This window comes from Chinchilla lanigera, unplaced genomic scaffold (genome assembly GCF_000276665.1).
Source record: "Chinchilla lanigera isolate Chin_1 unplaced genomic scaffold, ChiLan1.0 scaffold00019, whole genome shotgun sequence".
Taxonomy (NCBI): Eukaryota; Metazoa; Chordata; class Mammalia; order Rodentia; family Chinchillidae; genus Chinchilla; species Chinchilla lanigera.
The window spans coordinates 24,022,854-24,042,636 of record NW_004955420.1 but is presented as its reverse complement, the minus strand read 5'-3'; the positions used below and the strand labels follow the sequence as shown (position 1 = coordinate 24,042,636).

At 43.7% G+C, this 19,783-nt stretch overlaps 2 protein-coding genes across 13 annotated transcripts in view; one reads left to right on the top strand and one right to left on the bottom strand.

Annotated features, from left to right (window-relative positions):
* Nucleotides 1-12,770, top strand: part of B3gnt5 (UDP-GlcNAc:betaGal beta-1,3-N-acetylglucosaminyltransferase 5) — a 31,935-nt gene extending 19,165 nt beyond the window's left edge. Inside the window, exons 4-5 of one of the 2 annotated variants that reach the window (XR_001233722.1) lie at nt 11,645-11,862; nt 12,018-12,770. The gene's annotated coding sequence lies outside the window, so the exon portion shown is untranslated. Of the gene's footprint in view, nt 1-6,562; nt 6,581-11,644; nt 11,863-12,017 lie in introns of those variants that run through there. The other variant, XR_001233723.1, reaches the window with a different exon arrangement.
* Nucleotides 1-19,783, bottom strand: part of Mcf2l2 (MCF.2 cell line derived transforming sequence-like 2) — a 223,572-nt gene that overhangs the window by 89,048 nt on the left and 114,741 nt on the right. For all 11 annotated transcript variants that reach the window (XM_013513459.1, XM_013513464.1, XM_013513458.1 and 8 more), the window contains 2 exons: nt 13,946-14,037; nt 1,554-1,645 (listed from right to left, as the gene is read on the bottom strand). In XM_013513459.1, the coding sequence (XP_013368913.1) occupies nt 1,554-1,645; nt 13,946-14,037 (184 nt within the window). The remainder of the gene's footprint in view (nt 1-1,553; nt 1,646-13,945; nt 14,038-19,783) is intronic.

Sequence of the window (19,783 nt, the reverse complement as noted above, 5' to 3'; positions counted from 1 at the left end):
TGGACACTCATGACGTTTTATCTGCACTACTTAAAAGTTTATAATTTATTCAGCAAATCTAAATGCTTCTTTATGCTGAGCATATTGTACTTATCCACTCTAGCTCCAATGAATTTATATCATTTATAAACTCAAATCTATAAAACTCAAGTGGTAAAAGCAAAATTAAAGAAGGAAATACGTATGAAATTTTTGCAGCAAAGATGGGTAATCGTAATGTATTTAATATGGTAGAACAAAACTAGTAGTCTTATAGATTCTCCTCTCTGTAAGTTGACTGGCTAATTTTGCCTTTATCTTTTGCAAGAAGATAAAGGCATTTTTGCTGCGTTAGTTAAATAGTGCAATTTTTTCCCCTGGTGTTTTTCTTTTTTTTTGAAGAGTAGGAAAATTTATTGGAGAAAAGGAATGTGGAATAGGAAGAGCTCCTGAGAGACAGGAGGGTCCCCGAATGGGTTGGCTTCCCTGGTGTTTTTCATTAGAAGTGTGATTTCATGTCCTTATGTAAATTAACACAATCATTAATCAACTAACTTAAAGGACACATTTGACTAAGACTTTTATAATTTTAAAAATAGGTATGGTGTTAGTAACAGAGATCACCCCACCCAGCACCCTCACACTCACGGTAACTAAAGAAAACATTTTAATGACTAAGAGACCATGTCTGTTTCTTTGAGTATAACTTAAAGTGAATGAATAGGGGCCGGGGATATAGCTCAGGGGCACAGTGTTTGCCCGGCAAGAACAAGATCCTGAGTTTGATTCCTAGTACCAAAAAAAATGAAATAAAGTGAATGAATATAAAGTAGTTAATTAAAATAATAAATGGCTTTAATGAAGGGGCAAGTTCTTAAAGATATTTATCCATTCATTCTTTTTTTTTTTGGTTTTTTGGTTTTTCTCTGGTACCGGGAACCGAACTCACGACCTTGCGCTTGCCAGGCAGGCGCTTTTGCCGCTGAGCTAAATCCCCAACCCTTTATCCATTCATTCTACGAGAATTTTTTGGAGGCCCACGGAGAGCCACTCATGAAAAGACCCTGGAGATAAAGTCGTTCACAAGTCAAATGGCATAAATAGGGGTTATGACCTTTGGATTCTGAATACAAGGATTTTTAAAAATGAATTTCCCCTTATGCTTGTGGTCTTTACCTTCCTAATTTAGGGTTTCTGAGCTACACAGCATTCACTGTATGCAAACACCTTCCTGTGGACCAAAAAATAGCTTTACATTTGTATAACTTGTGTCTTCGGCAAACTTAGAACTTCTAAAAAGTGTTTAAAGCAATAATCTAGTCAGTGTGACTTGTCACTCAATATTCTCCGGATGCTCCATTTTTAAAAACCTGTCCTTGCAAGCCTGGTTTGTAATAAGGCATCTTTTTCCATTCTCTTGCTTGTTGCTTTTGTGAGGTGCAGGTACAATACACAGGGAAGATCACTGTGCGAACAAACACTGTGGCTTTTACCTGGGAAAGAGCGGGATGAGGTTTAAACCAGGGCTCCCTCTGCCAGAGCGACCCCGCCACCGCCGCGGTCTGCCGCCTTACCTGCCGGGGGACGGGGACAGGTCTTCTCCGCCCAGCTGCTGCAGCTCAGAGCTTCCCCCATTATTCTGACTCCTTTCACGTGTTTCTTCATTCTGAAGTGAAAGAAATTTGGGTAAGATTTTATGTACAGGCGGGCTTCTTAATTTATGTTTTTCTTTCCCCCCATGTCTGTGTCTGGCTTGGGTTTTGATCTTCCAGATGAGCAGCACGTCGGCTTCTGGTCCTACTGTTTCTTGGGGTTTGTCCAGCCACTCTGAGGGCCTGGTGCAGTTCACCCTGGGGCTGCCTCCAGCAATGGCAAGTGCGCCTCCAAAACAGGTGCTCTGCCTGCACCTCACAGGGCTATTCCATTGCACTCTGTCCCCCACTGATTCAGAGAATACAGTTTGAGCTAGAAGTAACAACAGCGGCATCGCTGGATTCAGTATCTCCTTTTGTTGTTGCTGCTGCTGTAAGAAATCCAGGTCCAGACAAGGCCAGAAGAACTAGGGATAAAATGGGGCCAGGGCGGCTTCCATCGCCGCTGGTCGGAAGTCCCGTTTGTCCCACTGCCTCTTCCGGCAGCCTTACTGACCCCCAGGCAGTGGGGACGAATGGCCATTAGTGCAGGCTCCAGAGCCAGCTGACAGGCCCCACTTGTTGGCAAGCTCATTTCACCCAGCTGCCTTCATTTGCTCATCTACAACTTGGATCTGTGGCACTGTCCTCCCCTGAGGGCTTAAGTGACACCGTGTGGAGATGCTGTATACAGTACCTGACTGGCAGGAAGGACTCAAATACCAGCCAGTTATCTACTTGCTCTTTATTTGTTAATTATTTTATGACAATCTCCTTGCTATCAATGTCCTAGAAATTCCCTTAATTATTAAAACTATTTTTTTCTTCTCCTTTTTTAAAACAGGGTCTTACTAAGTTGCCCAGGTTGGCCTTGAAATTTCAATCCTCCCACCTCATCTTCCCTGCACAGGGTTAAGATTATATTTCTTTCTTTCTTCCTTCTTTCTTTCTTTTCTTTCTTTCTTTCTTTCTTTCTTTCTTTCTTTCTTTCTTTCTTTCTTTCTTTCTTTTTCTTTCTTTCTTTCTTTCTTTCTTTCTTTCTTTCTTTCTTTCTTTCTATCTTTTCTTTCTTTCTCTTTCTTTTTTTTTGTCTTTTTGAGACAGGATCTCACTATGCAGTGCAGGCTAGTCTTGAACTCACTTTGTAGCCCAGGCTGGCCTTAAACTCGCAGCAATCCTCCTGCCTCAGCCTCCCAAGTGCTAGGATTACAGGCGTGTGCCACTACACCTAGTTTAAGATTATATATTCTTAAGAGCAAACTCCATCTTGCCTCTTTTGGAGGAATGCCTATGGTTATTCTAAAAAAGAGCCATGCCTATTTAATTTGTAAACCACTACTACTATAGGTTCACGTTCATGTGACATATATTAAATGCTTACAATGTCATAAGGTGCTAGTGTTTTAATATTAATAATAGGGTGAATTTTTAAAGTCTGGCTTCATAAGACATTGTTTTTGTAAGTGAAGATATGTCTTTGAGGTTGTATTTGGCATATTTAGGTTTCTTGTTGGATCACTTTTATTTCAAAAATTTTTGCTACATTTATCACTGGGATCCATACTAATCAAAGTGAATATTGATGAAAATGTATCACATCGTGGTGTGTATGTATGGGTACTACGGTATAAAGACCTACCTCTGCAAACCAAATAACAATCCTTGTGGAGCTAATCTTTAAAACTGTATTGTCAGTGTTTTTAGCATATAACAAAATACCTACAATTTAAATATTTTTGGACTTAAAAGCCCGATTTTTGTGAAGTAATTATTTGTTTTCCCATTTATTTATGGCCAACTTAAGCTCCTAAGACTCAGGACAAATAATTTTCCCAGGATCAAAATACTTACTAGTGAGTAGGAGAAGAGTGGGCAGTAACTTGTCCTCAATTCTGAAAAGCATTTTAATTCAATGAATTTTTAAAAAATCTTTCACTTTCAGGTGCGGTTATAGGGGTCTGAGTGATGTGCCATAGCATTAACCTTTGCATATGTGCATTTGCCCTTTCGCAAGCGTCTAGGTGATGAGGAACCTTCCGCCACCGCCACCGGGCACTCCCTCCTGCTCTTCATAGTCCCGCCCCTCCTTCTACCTCCAGCCCCTGGCAGTCACTGCTTGGTTGCGGCCCTTTCCCTTCTCCTTGTTCTAGAATGTCACTTTTGTGGCATCCCAGACTATGTAGCCTTTTGATTTTGGCTTCTTTCCCCAGCAAAATGCTTTGGTGGCACATTCCCGGTGACGTGGGTCTCAGCAGTCACTGGCTCCCTACTGTTGCACAGTACACCGTGCTACAGACACACCCAGTCGGCTCATCTCTTTCAGTAGTTTTAATCATCCATTATGGAAACATCATTTTAGCTTTAGAGATCAGGTTCTGATTATGTGTCAGTGAGTTGTTTTACGTTCTCACCAAAGGGAAGAGAGATTCAGGAAAGGCTGTCTTGCAAACATTTTGTTAAGGGCACTTTAATAAGCAGACATAACAGTTTCCCAGGAACTAGAACTAGAAGCTAAAAGATGAGCTCTTCCCAGACTGAGGAACAGAGGGGCCGGCTCTATGCAAAACAGGCGAGGCAAGGGCTGCTCCTTTAGTTGCTGCCCACGCGTTAGTTGCTGCCATGTGATGAAAGGCCGCTCCCTGGCTAGCTGAGTGCAGTCAAGGCCAGCACGTTTGCTATGCACAACACTGACCACAGAAGCAGGCATTTAGAGGTGTTCATTGGATAAAGAAAACCGGACCTGTAATCCTCCTGTAGCTCTCTCTCCAAATCTGGTACCATAACCAGAAAGCAAACTAACAGCTGAAGAATTATCTGGGATACTAGTTTTGCCAACTTAGCTCTAAAAGACGACATCAATTTTATATTACAAGTGTATATATATTTCTTTAAAATGGGAAGTCATTCCAGTAACAGTCTAAATTTAGTTCCTTCTGAGATTCCATCTATACATCTGGGCACTAAAAAATATTATTCATGAGTCAGTATATGGAGGTAAACACCAACCCAAGGGTTCAATTTCTGACCAGTCTAGCCTTTTCACATTATCAAAGTTCTTTCTTCATATTTTCTATATAAAACTGGACTAATTAACACAGCAGCTAAGATTACAGTGCATCTTCTTTTTAGTTCTGTATCTTTTTAGTTTATGTCTGAATTATCCATTGGATTCAGAACCCCAGTCTCACTCCTCTTTGGGTCTCCAACACATAATGCAGGGCTTTCATAAAGAGGAACCACTTTCCTCCCACTGTGAAACCGGCTTCTGCTTTATGGAGCAAACTGTATTCTTTCCAGCTCCATTGGTCTGTTGTTTGTGGGGCAGATTATAGGGTCTCTTGTTTCACCATCATGTAGTGGTAGACAAGTACAAGGCATAGCTTTGGACTTTGTCACCTTTTATACTGAACAATGACGGATCTCCAATTTATATAGACTGTCGCACACAAAAGCTTGCTGGGGTTTGTGGATACGTGGACTGGTTGCATCGGTCTGTGTTCTGCTTCTGCATAGGTGTCAGACAGTTGGGGTGGGGGCACAGGGAGCTGCTTCTGCCAACCGATTTCGTGGATTCCAACATCACCGGTGCTGTTGAAAGTGTATCGGAATGGTGTTCAGATGGTGTGGGTTCTGCTTCGGTAAAAGCCCGCGGGGAGGTAGCTGCCCTGTACACCAAGGCTTTGTTACGCTTTAGACAGATTAGTCATGTTCTAGGGCAGTGACTTTCAGAGTGTGACCACAGCCCGACACGTGTACCATCTCACACAAATACATGCATGGGAAAACCTTTTTCCAGTATGTAACTGATGTGACCCATTCTGTTGTTATTTTTATTATCACATTTATAATTACTGTTACTGGTGGAGTTGGGGACTGAAGCTAGAGCCTTGCATACGCTAGGTAAGCACCGTGCCACTGAACCACACTCCCAGCCCTGCTGTGCCTTATTTGGAAATTACGCTTTCCCCTTTCACTCTATTTAATTTATCTTTCAATGCTACTAAACCCACCAAACTGGGTTCACTACCATCATCTGAGCTCTAGTTTAAAACCTCTTATGGAGTGAAAAAAACACAAACGTGAATGAGAGAGTGGCAATGCTTGGCTTTTATTTAAGAATGTCCTTGGGTAAGATTTCTGTGCCTTCACTTTTTCTTCTGTCAAACAGGAATAATGACATCGACATGAAAGGTTTGATCACGCGATTAGAGCTCTAGCTGCGGGATAGATGTCAGGGGTGTCTCTCAATCTCTCCAGGCATTTATTTTCTTCTGTACAAAATGAGGGAGATGTGGGTTTGGCTATGACACATCTCTCTGCTTAGAAAACAAAATACAAAGCTATTGCTGCTGATTTTGAGATGGACACTGAAATTGTATCCAGAGTACTTTGGGGAAAATTCTAAATAGCCTTTCCTGGAAGCTCAGGAAGGAAGAGGGCCTACTCAAGTAAAAGCTCCTTATCAAAGAGCAGAGCCAGAAAACTGACTTCAGACCAGCTAGCAATGGCTCCTTTATCTCTTTGTTAGAGATTCCTTATGCATGCCACCGAATTATAAAGTGATACTCTTTTAAAGCAGAAGAGTTTCTCTCCAAGGCACATCCTGTTTTCCCTTCAGCCACCTTGACTTTGGGTTTGACAGTAGAGGGGAAGCCTGGAGGAGAAGCTGTTTCATAAATTACACAATCTGGAGGCCAATCTTGTTGGAAGCCGCTTTCCTTTTATGGTCATTTTGCCCTCAGGAAAAAAGGGCTGGCAGTGTAGGCAGGCAGGCTGGCTGGGAACGGTTTTGGGTTCAACTGTCATCCCCCTCAACTCACCCCGACCCCAGCCTCTCTCGCCTGTCACAGTGACACCAACCAAAAATACACGTTCTCTAGCAGCACCCTGAGTGCCGACCTCTCCTGTCTTCTCAGCAAACTTACAGAATGTACTTATTCTGTCTCTCCCAGATTTTAAAAGAAATACGTGCCTTCAAAAGCGGGAGTGAGCGAGGCTAATCCCTAACCTGGAGGAATTCGTAAAACAAAAACAAAAACTTTTACTTCAACTTCTCTGAAGAATATATAAATCTTTTTAAAATGTGTATTTGGAAAAGTATCAATAGCTAATTTGATTAAAATTCTTTTTTTCTTTCCTAAGAGGAGACAGCGACTTTTGAATGAAATCAAATTAGTTGTTTCCTGAAGTTAAATGATTTCACTGTATGATTTTTGGAATGTGTGGAAAGGAACATCAATTCCAACTTTTTTCAGGCAATGGTATCTGCAAATCTAAGACGAAGGTATTATTTGCCATATTATCACATTTATTTAAAAAAAGAACAATTTTGAGAGAGAGAAGAAAATCAGACACGAAGGGCTTGCACCCCCCTCTTCGTTTAAAGCCCAGAGTGATAATGAAGTTAGAGCCAAAGCATTTTCTGGCATTGTAAATTAAATTACCAAGTATGTAAATTAGCCATGAAGACGCGGGATAAAATGAGGTACGTCAAGTAAGAATTGATGTAAAATTATCAGAATGTTCTGAAATGGGAGAGGAGGTAGAGAGCAGGACGGAAAGGGAAAGGGGAACCCTCCCGAATGGGCCACCTGTAGTCAGGGTCCCCGCTGTTCTGTGAGATGCAGCCCTGAGTCATAAACCCAGCCCGGCGCGGCGGGCTCAGCAGTCCCTCCCTTCTGCAGAACCCGCTTGGAGAAGCTTCGGGGACTGCCCTGCGGGCTCCACCTCGCTGCTCTTTCCGGCGCTTTTACCTTTCCTTTCACTGCCACTGCTTGAAAAACCCACTGCTTAACGACCCCTTTGGAAACGTGGGCAGCGTGTCCCTGTGTTGGCGACAAGCCTCTCCAGGAGAGGGAAGGGCCGTGGGCTGCACCGCTGTGAACTGGCGCATTCAGACGTCTGCGACCTCCACACGCACCCGACCCCGAGCTGCAGGGGCGCGGCTTCCAGGCCGGGGAAGGGAAGGATTCAGGGCGTTTTACAGACCGAAGAAGCCCAGTGGAGGGGAAAGGCAGCGCTGAAGAACAGGCCTAAGTGGTCCCAAGGTTTGTGGAAATGGTTAGAGAAAGATAAGGAAACGGGGCTTAACCGCAAACTTCATCTATTTCAAATTTTCCCCAGGGGCTCTTATATCTAAGAGCTTAAATTTCCTACCTTGTTTTGTTACTCATTAGATCAATTTTCTTATCCACTAAATCAGCTTTTATAGGCTAGACTAATTAATCAAAACTATTCGCAATATTTTCTTCATAGGCAAAATGTCTTCGTAAGCTGACCGCCAATGTTGCATTAACACGACTTTGTATAGCTATAATTCTCTTTAAAATATCAGAAAGTGGGGGACGTGTCACATGACACTCTGCCCCCATTCCCAAGCCAAGAAAAGGGTACCAGCGCACCAAGGCTGTTGAAAAGAAGATGCCACATGTCCTGAAGTTTCTCAGGCTGTTCATTTCACGTGACGGTTAATCTCAGTGCATACATGCCAATGGAACTTCATTTTTTGTCTGTAAATCTTCACTCATCCATAAAATCGCAAATCAGAAAAGTGCCTTATTCGGCCAATGTTTGGCTTGGCAAACTTGGCCCCTAAGCTTGTTCACCATTGGTTCCCGCATAGCTGCAAGGCCAATGGGTTGACTTCCTGGTACCAATGGTGTGGGGAGGGCCGCGGTCATAGGCAGCATCACCCATCGGACGTGAAGACAGGGTATAGGTTGCTGTTACAGATTTCTGAGATCCTATGAACTCAGCCTTTGTAAATCCTACTTCCTTCTGCCCCTCTGGGGTCCTTTACCTTGGCCAACAAACCCATCCCATGAGGACTCAAGATGGCGACCTCAGAGTTCTTGTCAGTACCTTCCTTCTCCGTCTGCTAAACTCTTCCCCTTATCACCTCTGTCTCGATCTACTCCCTCATTCACCACACTTTCTCTTCAAGTCTAGGGTGTTCCCAGCAATGTCAAAAACACTTGGGTCAAAGTGTGTGCTTTCTGCCCAACTTCCTTTCTCCTGCCGCCGTCCACAGGCTCTCACCTTCATCTGTCTTCACCGTGTGACAGAGTTACCTTTCTAACACGCACATGCCCTCCTCCTGTGAACGTCCTCAACCTGTCTTCAGTAACCTGTCTTCCCCGAAAACATTCCCAGAACAGCCGATGGCCCTCAGACTTCTGAGCCTTTGTATCTTTGTCTCATCTTACCTTCAAAGTGGCATATATTCTTTAAGGGGGAGTTCAAAGTCCACCTTTCCTTCTCTATGCTTCGACATACTATATTCCTTTAACTACAGATACGTCCTTTTGCTTTATATTATAATTTATTGCATATATGCCTTTCCCTTGTGGACCATGCAAACTTCCCGAGTTTAGGCTCAATGATAAAATAATTCTCATATGATACATAGCAGTTGCCCTAAAATACATTAAATTGAGCTAAATAAGCTCCCCAAATGAGATCCATCAAATATTCTAGCCAGAGTCAATAACCATTGTTAATTTCCTATCATCTTGTTTTGAAATTGTGTATCATTTTTATTGTTCTTGGTCTCTTTAAAATAAAAAAAATTATAGGTCAAAGGTCAAGGCCAACAGATCTTAACACCAGTCTCTCTTTTTTCTTATTCCACTTCCTCAGTAAACATAAATTCTCATAGTTTAATACAGTCACCAATTGTCTCCTCTAAATGTTGAAGTCTGTATTAACCCCAGAGACCAGATCCAACCTGCTGAGTTCTCCTTCATCCCAAGTCTCCATGACCTCTGAATGCAGCCTGAGGCCTGAGGTTAGAGAAATGGGATCCTTGTCCCGAGTATCCAAGTTGAGAATTCAGATCCCTGCGCCTAACCCCAGACCTCCTTGGTTTGAGATCTTTGTGGTGGTGCCTGGGAATCTGCAACACTGAGCGTCTCCAAGCTGAGGTGTGCAGAAAGCTTTGAGAATCTCCAACCTGGAAACCCCAGCGGGCGTGGCTGCCGCTGCCTCAGGCACTTGCTGGCAGCCTTGAATCCCTCGTCAGCTCTGACGCTAGAAGGCGAGTGCGGAAGTATGCTCATAGCTGAGGCAGAAAACTTAAATAAAAACTTGTGGGAGTCACAGCGTGAAAATAAAGGAACTAATGATGACCTTTGATCTGTTAGTCTTTGGCAAAAAGGGTAGGAGAATCCCACTTAGGGCCTGAATCTCATCTTCCTTCAGCTTGTTCTCAGTTTTTACCCAGAACATTCTGTCTATAGACACAGGATTAAGGAGGAGCTAAAATTTTCTAAGAACATGGTATGCGTCAGCTACCCTCATCCCGCTGGGTGCTTTCCATGTGCTTCTCGTTGAAGTAACCACCCATGAAGTTGTTATTTATCTTCATCTTGCAGAAGAGAGCTTTAGGGTGTAAGAGATTAAGTGAACTGCAGGCTTGGTAGATTAATAAATAATCACATAGGTAAATTAGGTTAGGTGCAAAAGTAAACTGCTAGATTAATAAACTACTAGTTTTAAGCCCCTCACAGGCTCTGAGGGCGGGAGATGGAGTCTGGTCCACGGCCCCGCACAAGGTCTGGCCTCAGTCAGGGGTGGCGATGGTCCTCTCGCCTTTCCCTTCCCCTCTAGCCTCTGCTTTATAATATCCATATCTTTTTAGATTGGAGAGCCTATTGGCGCAGAAGCCAGGAAAGGCCTCTGCTACTGTAGGCTTGGACAAGTGCCCAGAACACCGTTTGCCCTTCCTTGTGTCCTGTGGGTTCACCTCAGGAAGAAAGGTGTTCTCGGCAGCTCCGGGCTTCTGTCTCCGGAAGAGGCTGTGGTGTGACAGCCCGGGAAAGCTGCTCCCAGAAGTCACGCTTCCTGTTGTGATGTAAAGAAGTGGAAAGAGCTGTCTCACTGCCAGTAACCACAGTGTCACTTCCACCTCTGGGCTTTCCCAGTCAGGTTGGCACATGGGGGCACCACTGCCACATGCCCCAGGGGACAATCTCAGCCACCTTGTCAGTTTGGGCTTGTCATATATCAAGAATTGACGCATATCCACGGGGAGAGGGGGTGTCCTTCTGGGGAATGAATCTGCTGGTAACTGGCCCGCCGTGCCAGGTTCTTACTTCCAGACAGAAGTAGCAGTGAATCTAGGAGCAAGCGCGAATTGTTGTGATTCAGAGCTATTTTTTTTCGAAGTATTTACACTTCAGGATAAGAGGGAGCATCACAAAGGATGACTCACTCTGTTACACTGGCTGGGAAATCATTTCGTATTTCAATTCTAGGCCTAAGGCCAAGAGGATTGCAGAACTGCCCCTCAGAGCAAGCGGCACGCTCCGCCCATCCTGGTTGTCTGTCAGTGCTGGGGTTAGTCCCTGCCTTGTTCCCCTGTAAGAACCTATGGTCCACGCACACATGAATCTACACCCTTTTCCTCCTTATTAGTTTCCTTACATATTTTAGAATAACGATTTTCCTGGTAGTACAACCCAGCTTACAAAACATTCATCACATTTATTGGTCCTGAATTAACTTTTCAGTCTAGGATCTGGGGATTTTGTGTATAATCCACTTTATTCTTCTTCGTGTTGTTCCTGATTTTATGGTTTTATATTTCTTCTTGCAGCCAAGATCTTTACAAGCCGCAGTTCCTACCCCGTTTCCTCTACCACCTTGACTGTTAGCATACACGCAGTTGTGGGAAAAGCCCTTCATTAAATACACAAGCAAGTTAACAGGAAGGAAAACAATTAAAGCAGAGAAACACGACTTTAACCCACGCTGTGCTTGCTGAGATGCGATCTGTCTGCACACAGAGCTGGCAGCCTCTCCGGAGGACTGTCGTGGAGTCTGAATGAAATAAGCAGCACAGCAGGGGAAGGAAGTGGCTAGAAGTCCAGTGGTCAGTGCTCCGAGGGCTCTCCACAGTGCTCTCCAAGGCTTTAGGCCTCTGATTCAGTTCCTATCTCTGCTTATCTATTTTGTTCAACAGATAAAATAATAGATTTCACATTTACCACTCACAACTACGGGGATAATTAACTCCAATTTGAATTTTCTTACAGAGAACCTCCATGTACTAATTCCCATGGCATCTTCTAGAGTGTGCAGGCCATAAATGTGTGCTGTCTCAAGGTGACCCAAGTGAATCACAGAGACAGGAATCCTGCTGAAACCTGTCACAGTGAACAGTAAGAGCATATGAGTTCCGGGGCCAGATCCAGGCTTTGGTTCACAGGACACACCCTCACCTGCAGACGTGATGTTCTCTCCGGAGACCAAGGTACAGAAAGGGATAGGCCAGCGTTTATTTTTGAAGATGACCACGGTTAAACCTTTTGAATGTTACTTAATGATTCCATGCACTTTGTGAGGGTCAAGTCAGGAGAAGTTCCATTATATTTACCCATTTCAAAAGATTGCTACTCCCTTCTCTAGGTGGCTGATCATGCAGTATGAAATTGCAAAGGGTTTCCTAACTCCAGGAGACACGGTGATGCAACTCCTCCAAGCACGGAATTCACAGGAGAAGCACTGGCGGCATCCTAATCTGTCCCAAGTTCAGGAGGATGACTAACAAGTTGGCAGACAAATGCAGCTTCCTCTCTATAAGAGATCAGCTGGGAACTTCAGTTCCCACAGTTTCTGGCTCGGGAAGAAAAGCCTGACTCGCTCTCAGCCTGGCTCCTGATGGGTTAGTGGAGTTCTGTGGCTTCTGTGCAGACGATGGATCCAACTGTTGCTGAAGTTTCGCTGAGCCCATGATCCACTGACCTCAGGACCACAGTCCAGCGGGATGGCGGATTTTCAGGGTGGGAAAGGAAACCTTTCTTGGATTGCTATGTATCAGCATGCAAGGGGTGATCAGAACATACAGGGAATGTTTCTATGTAACACAAATTACGGTAGAAACACATTGCCATTAATCCCCCCTCTTTGAATACGTGTATTCCATTCTTCTCGCCACTTTTTGAAGCAGTTCTGGAAGTCTTTATGGAGCGTGATAAAAATACAGTGACTGCTACCGCTGAGTTCCGTCTAGCAGAAAGGCGGGCTCATAAAAACACCACAGTGTGTCCTTAGCCGCCCTACTCACCAGGTCTGGGACCCTGGAACTTTTGGCTCTTCCTCAAAGTCAAAGTGACCACGGGAGGGAAATATTTTGAATCAATACCGGGCATCAAGGCAGCCACAACAGCGCAGCTAAAGACACTCACAAAAAAGGACCTCTAGAACTGCTTCAGGAAGCGGCGAGAGCGACGGGCGAGTGTGTTCCAAATGAGGAGGAGGATTTTGACAGGGATTAAAGGCAATGTCTTGTACTGTAATAAATTTAAAAAATTTTAAACACCCAATTTTCTATCACAATTCATTTTAATTGGGTTTGTAAATATAATGCTCCTTCCCAAGTACATGGTGTTGGGAGATTTTTCAATTTCCATTTCATGCTCAAACTAGTCTTAGGAGGGAGCTGTCTTTTGTTGTTGTTTGTTTGTTTGTTTTTCCAGTGCTGGGGATTGGACCCAGAGCCTTCACACGGAGCTATACCCTCAGCTGTTTTTTAAATTTATTTTTTCTTTTGAGATAGGTTCTTGCTAAGTTGCTAAGTTGCCAGGGGGTAGGGCAGGGGACGGTGGTGGAGAGGGAATGCCCCTCAACTTGCAGTCCTCCTGCCTCAGCTGCCCAGAGCGCTGTGATTACAGATGTGTGCCACCACACCTAGGTCCTGTCATCCTTATTTTTACAGACAAGAAACTGAGGCTTAGAGAAGGGATGTGGCTTTAACCCAGGTCTGCCTGATTTCCAAAGCTTACACCTTTTTTCTTTTATTTTGAAGTAATTGTATAGTCACAGGAAGCAGCAAAGAAACACATGGGGAAGTCCCCATGCCCTTCCCCCACCTCCTCCCATGTTAACACCTCATTGGACCATAGTGTAATATCAACACCAAGAAATTCATATGGGTGCCATTGCCTGAGCTTATTCAGAGCTCACGTGTGCGCGCATGTGTGTGTGTGTGTGAGTGCGTGCAGCTCTAAGCAACTTTCATGCTCTTTTCTACACAGTTTTCCCAACTTTAACTATGAGTCAGATTACAGGAATGAATAAAATGACTTCTTCCTCAATAAAGCAATATCTACCAGTAGTTACTTACATGATTAAACAGTATACATTTGTAGTCGCAATTAAAAAGAAAGAAAAAGAAGAAAAAAATCCTCCTTGGCTCTTGAGAGCTCTGGTCTGTACTACACGCCGTCACGGACGCAACTTCAGAGCGTGGTAGGGAACACAGCTGGTTGATTTACCGGTAATTACAGCAGTGATCTCTCCTATCAGAAATTTCTATCCATACATGGTGATTTTACCTTGACTTCAACTTTCATCTCATCGTCTTCCTTTTCCGGGGCGGTCAAATCTGTCTCCACATGAGGTTCCTCAGCTGATCTTTGAGGAGGGGCTGGAGAGACAGGGAGAATATGACATTAGCTTGGTTATTTGATGTATAACTCATAGCTCAGAGCGCCTGCTGGCTTCGACAAGTAGTTGGACCATGCTGGTGCGGTTGACTAACCAAGCTGAGCTGAGCTCCTGCAGTGATTTCCTAGGTAGTGGATGAAATAGGGGATAAACAAGAGAGGTGAAAAGAAATAGAGCTCTCAGTCCCAGGGCCTTGACATCCGAGCCAGAGATGAAAGTCACACCCACTCCACGGAAGCTGCAAACCACAACAAACCAGTAAATTTGATGCAGTAAAAACAACAGAGTTTCTATCACTCTCAGCATTTTTTTTCCTCTCTTTTTTCTTTTTGAGACAGGGTTTCACTATGTAGTTCAGGCTGGCCTCGAACTCACTTTGCAGCCCATGTTGGCCTTGAACTTTCATGGATCCTCCTGCCTCAGCCTCCTGGGTGCTGGGGTTACAGGCATGCGCCACCACTCCCAGCATCATTCCCAGTCTTAAGGCTGCTAGATGGCTGCTTTCCTCCCAAAGCCTCCGTTGATGGTAAAACTTCACAGATGCTTTTTTTCACTGCTATTCCAGCAAGCATAATTTGTCTAACACTGTACTTGATCCTGTTCTTGGGTTAGAAGTTAAATATATCTTTCCATTTTGAAAGTAATGCATTTGTGCTTATTATGAGAAATTCTAAAAATAAGTGCCAAAATACTAAAATCTTACCATTTAGACACAATCACTTGCTATATTTCCTTATAGTCTTCTTTAAAGTCCTCACCCCCTCAGTCATACTGTGATGTCCATGACTGCCCTAGCCTGATGCTACAGTGGTTGGATACCAGATCTGATGTCCACACTCACTAGCGACCAGGATGACTGTGTGGTAGAATCTGTTAGTGGTGGCAGGAAGGACCTGGGCTGCTTTGCTCTCGCTCTCTTCTCTCAGTCACTCTCTCCCTTTATTTCCTGCCACAGGGCTCTCAGACAACTGAGGGACGCCCTTCCTCCAGGGTCCGTACCATCTGGTAGTAAGACTGGCACTGGGGGAGGAGAAGTCCCGAGGCCTTGTGGTTTCCTAACAGGCTTTATCAGATTTCTCAGTGTTGGGGGTGAAGATTACAAGGCAAGAAGGAAGCAGTGCTCTGAGTTCCTGTCACTGCCATCAACCGTGTGCATATAATTCTCTTGGGAGACTCAGTGGATACATGTGATTAATCAAAGCAGGCACTGAGCACTTCTAGACCCCATGCCAAACAGCCACCCATTGAACGCCACTGATGTATGGCTCGGATTCTTATCTCTGGTGGGCTTGGGATGGAGACCATCTGCTCTCCCGAGGAGCCTCCGAGTGAGGGGTCCAGCTGGCGGCCGCCTGGGTTCCTGCAGCTGTTTCCCAGGTGTTGCGCTGAAATCTCTAGTAAGGCGCAGTCATGTTGCCCCCGGTCCTACGATCACAGCAGCTACGGAATTAACACTGGATAACACGTCGGGCTCCTTGCTCTCAGTGGGAGCTCTACAAAGTCAGCAATTCCAGGCATTATAATTGGATGCTAAAAACATGTCACTCCGTAACGGTGACACTGGTGACTAAGGGGCACCATAGATAAAGTGAAGGAAAGGAAGGGCCGCAGAAGCCACACTACCAGCATTCACATCTTGCTCTTCCATGTACTAGACACGCGAGCATAGCAACTTCTGTGTCTTAGCTCCTCCATCTGTAAAGTGGGGAATAATGGGACCTACACAGGGCGCTGTTCCCAGGGCTTCGTGGGTTAATGCGCGTAAAGTGCGCAGATCACAGTAAGAATGCAATGCCTTTAGCTGTCATTATGGAGACTGGCATTAGACACATTTTTCACATTCTTTATAAACGTTAGAGATGGTTAAATGTTGTGTGCAAGGCAGCACCTGGCAGGAATCCGAGCTGAGAGTGCCGCTGTGGTCTCTAAGCTCCTTCTGGACACCTTCTTTATCATGGGGAAATACCATGCTTATCTTGGCAGACTCAGTTACAAGGAATCAGACTACTGTGTTTGAAAGTCCTATGAATGACCTGTCTGAGTCCGCACCAGTGGTTACTTGCCATACACAGAAGTGTAGAATTGTTCTCTAAGATGAGCTGGTTGCCTGCCCCAGGGTAGTGACAGGCTGTTCAGACACAGAGATTTATTTACCTTGGAAAGATCCTTAATCTTAGGCATCTCACGTTTGAAAGGCTGAAAAACAAACTATACTTCCTGCTCTACTTGTAACAAGCATGTGTCTTGAAACCGTGAAAGAGGCCAACTCACAGAAATGAACATAGTTTAATTTGAGGGAGGATAAGCAGCCAGCAGAACCCAGGCCTATCCCCAACTGTCCAAGAGGGGTGTGTGTGTGTGTGTGTGTGTGTGTGTGTGTTTGTATGTGCAAGTATGTCTGAGTGTGCTTATGGATGTATGTGCGAGTGTAAGTGTGTTTTCATAGAAAATTTCAGAGAAGAAATACATTAAACTGCTATCAAGGATTATTTCTATAAGGAATAAGACAAGGTGGTCCACTGTCACCATTCATGTTCACCGTAGTGCTTGGTACTTTAGCCGGCATGATCAGGCAAGAGAAAGAAAGAAAAGAGATATGTACAGGACGGGAAGAAGTCAAACTATCCTTATTCACTGACAATGTGATCCTCTACAGAGAAGATCCCGAAAACTCCACCAAAAGCCTCCAAGAATAAGTTCAGCAAGTCACAGGATAAAACATCAGTACACAAAAAATCAATAGTGTTTTTTTTTTTTTTTTTTTTCCTCCGGTACCAGGAACCGAACTCACAACCTTGCGCTTGCCAGGCAGGCGCTTTTGCCGCTGAGCTAAATCCCCAGCCCCTTCAATAGTGTTTTTGTATACTGCCATGAACCCATGGAGAAAGAAATCGGGAAAATACCATTTATGATAGGTTAAAAAATTAAGTACCTAGAAATTTACCTAACCAAAGCAGCGAAAGACCTCTGTAACAGAGTATAGTTCTCGGAAAAAAGGGATTGAAGAGGACACGAGAAAATAGAAAGACATTCCCTTCTCCTGAATAGGCAGAGCCAATGCTGTCAAAATGGCCCTATCACCAAAAATGGTATATAGTTTTAATGCAATCACAATAAAAATATTAACATGATTCTTCTCAGAATTATGAAAAATAGTCCTAAAACTTATATGGAACCAGAAGAGACCCAGAATAGCAAAAGCAGTCCTGGGCAACAAGCACAAAGCACGAAGCATCACAATCCCAGATTTCAGGTGCTATCACAACGCTACAGTGGTTAGAAGAAAAAACAGCACGGTACTGGCACAAAAACAGACGTGTGGATCAAAACAACAGAACTGAGGACACAGAAACAACCTCAGGTACTTTCAGCCAGACGATCTTTGACAAAGGAGCCGAGACACATACGCTGGAGGAAAGACAGCCTCTGTAACAAACAGCGCTGGGCAAGCTCATTCTCCACCTGTGGAAGAATGAATCTAGATCCACATGTCTTATTTTGTACCAAAACCAAACCAAAGCAGATCAAAGACCTAGATATAGACACAGAAACACTGCGTCTGCTGGAACATAGACTTGGTAAAAATTCTTGACACGGGTACAGGCAAGAACTTCTTGAATGAACTGCAACTGCAGAAGAGTAACAGTACCCATCAACAAATGGGATCCTATCAAATTAAAAAGCATCTAAATGCAGAGGAAACAACCAACAGCGCAGGAAGAAACCTACAGAATGGGATTTTTTTTTTTTTTTTTTGCCAGCTATTCCTCAGACAGAGGACTAATATCTGGAATAAAAAAACAAAAAAAATTAGACCCTTTACATTGAAAGACCCAATAAAAAATGAGCAGTTGTAATGAACAGACACTTCTCAAAAAGACAAGTATAAATAGTTAATGTTCAGCATTTCTGGGTATTAGGGAAACAGAAATTAGAAAAACACTGAGATTCCATCTTACTCTAGAGAGAGTGACTGTCATTAAGGCTTAAAAAAAAACGCTGTTGACCTTGTGGGGAAAAAGAAGCCCTTCTACATTGCTGGTGGGAATGTAAACTAATACAATCACTATGGAAATCAGTATGGAGAGTCCTCAAAAAGCTAAACATAGAAATTCCATTTGACCCAGCTATTCCCCTTCTAGGTATCTTCCCAAAGAGTTAAAAGTATCGTATTACAGTGACCCGGGAGCACTCCTGGTTACGGCGGCACAACTCATAGCAGCTACATCTTGGAAACAGCTTACGTGGTCACCAACAGATCATAGATGAAGGAAATGTGGTATTTATACACAACGGAGCACTACTCTGCCATAAAGAGAGATACATTTGAGTCATTTGTGGGAAAACGGGTGCATCCTGAGACATTAATGCTAAGTGACATAAGTCAGGCACAGAAGGCTAAATATCACATAGTTTTATGTATATGAGAAACCAAAGTATAAATAAAGAGCAAGGTGAGAGGTGGATGAAAGGAAGCAGGGAGATGGACTTTGTGGAGATGGGACAGGCACCTGGAAATGGGGGGGGGGCAGGAAGGAGATGAGGAAGGAAGGGGAAGTGAAAAGGATCAAGATATGAGATATATATATATAAAATCTCCAATTCCCTGTGATGGATGCATTGATTGTGTATCACAAGCACATACTAATAAAAAGAGGAAAAAAGATTACTTCTAAAATGTAGACTATATAATGGGAGGCAGGGGACTAGAAATCTTACTAAAGGAATTACCAAGAGACCCCATAATTTTTTGTTTGGTACCGGGAATTGAACTCAGGACCTTGTGCTTGCCAAGCAAGGCGCTGTGCCACTAAGCTATATCCCCAGCCCCTCAAGGCCCCATAATTTATAGATAAAGAAAACTGAAAAAACTTGCTGCCAACAAACCTCCCAACAAGAAATGCTAACAGGAGCTCCTCATCCTGAGGAGAAATGCTCGAGATGACCAGAGGCTACTTCAGGTCTACAGTGAGCAATAAACAACCCTGGAGACGCTGAAATAAACCATGGGAGATTCTCTCTCTCTCTCTCTCTCTCTCTCTCCTTTTTCCTTAATTTCATTAAAAGATACATGATTATCTAAAAATTTTAATACCAGCTCGGTGTCAGAATATGAGCTATATTCCCAGCCCTTTTAAAATTTATTTTATTTATTGTTTGTCTTATTTGGTTCTGGGGCATGAACTCTACGCCTTTGCAGTGAGCTGCATCCCCAGTCCCTTTTCTGATGTTTTGAGACAGGGTCTCACTGAGTCGCTGAGTTGCCCAAGCTGAGCTCGAGTTGTGCAGGTATAAATTTTCCTCTCTTCATACAGAGTAATAAGATAGCAATTCAAGGTAGATGATGATGCAGGAAGGAAGCATATGGTAATTCCTGAAGAAACATCTAGGGGAAAACAATGCAAAGAAATAGTCTAATAAGCCAATCAAGGAATTGAAACTAAACAGCAGTATTTGCTGACCCCCAAAAAGGCAGAAAAAGAGGAGAATAAGCATAAAAAAATACAGCAGGGCAGGCTGGTAATCCCTGTGCTCTTCGAGGCTGAGGAAAGCGATCCCAAGTTTGAGCCTAGCCTAGGTAACTTAGTGACTTAGTGAGACTCTGTCTCAAAAGAAAACATTTTTAAAGTTGGGCGTGTAAGTCAGTGCAAAGACCCTTGGTTCAGAACCCAGTATGAGAGAGGGAGAGAGAGAGAGAGAGAGAGAGAGAGAGAGAAAGAGAGAGA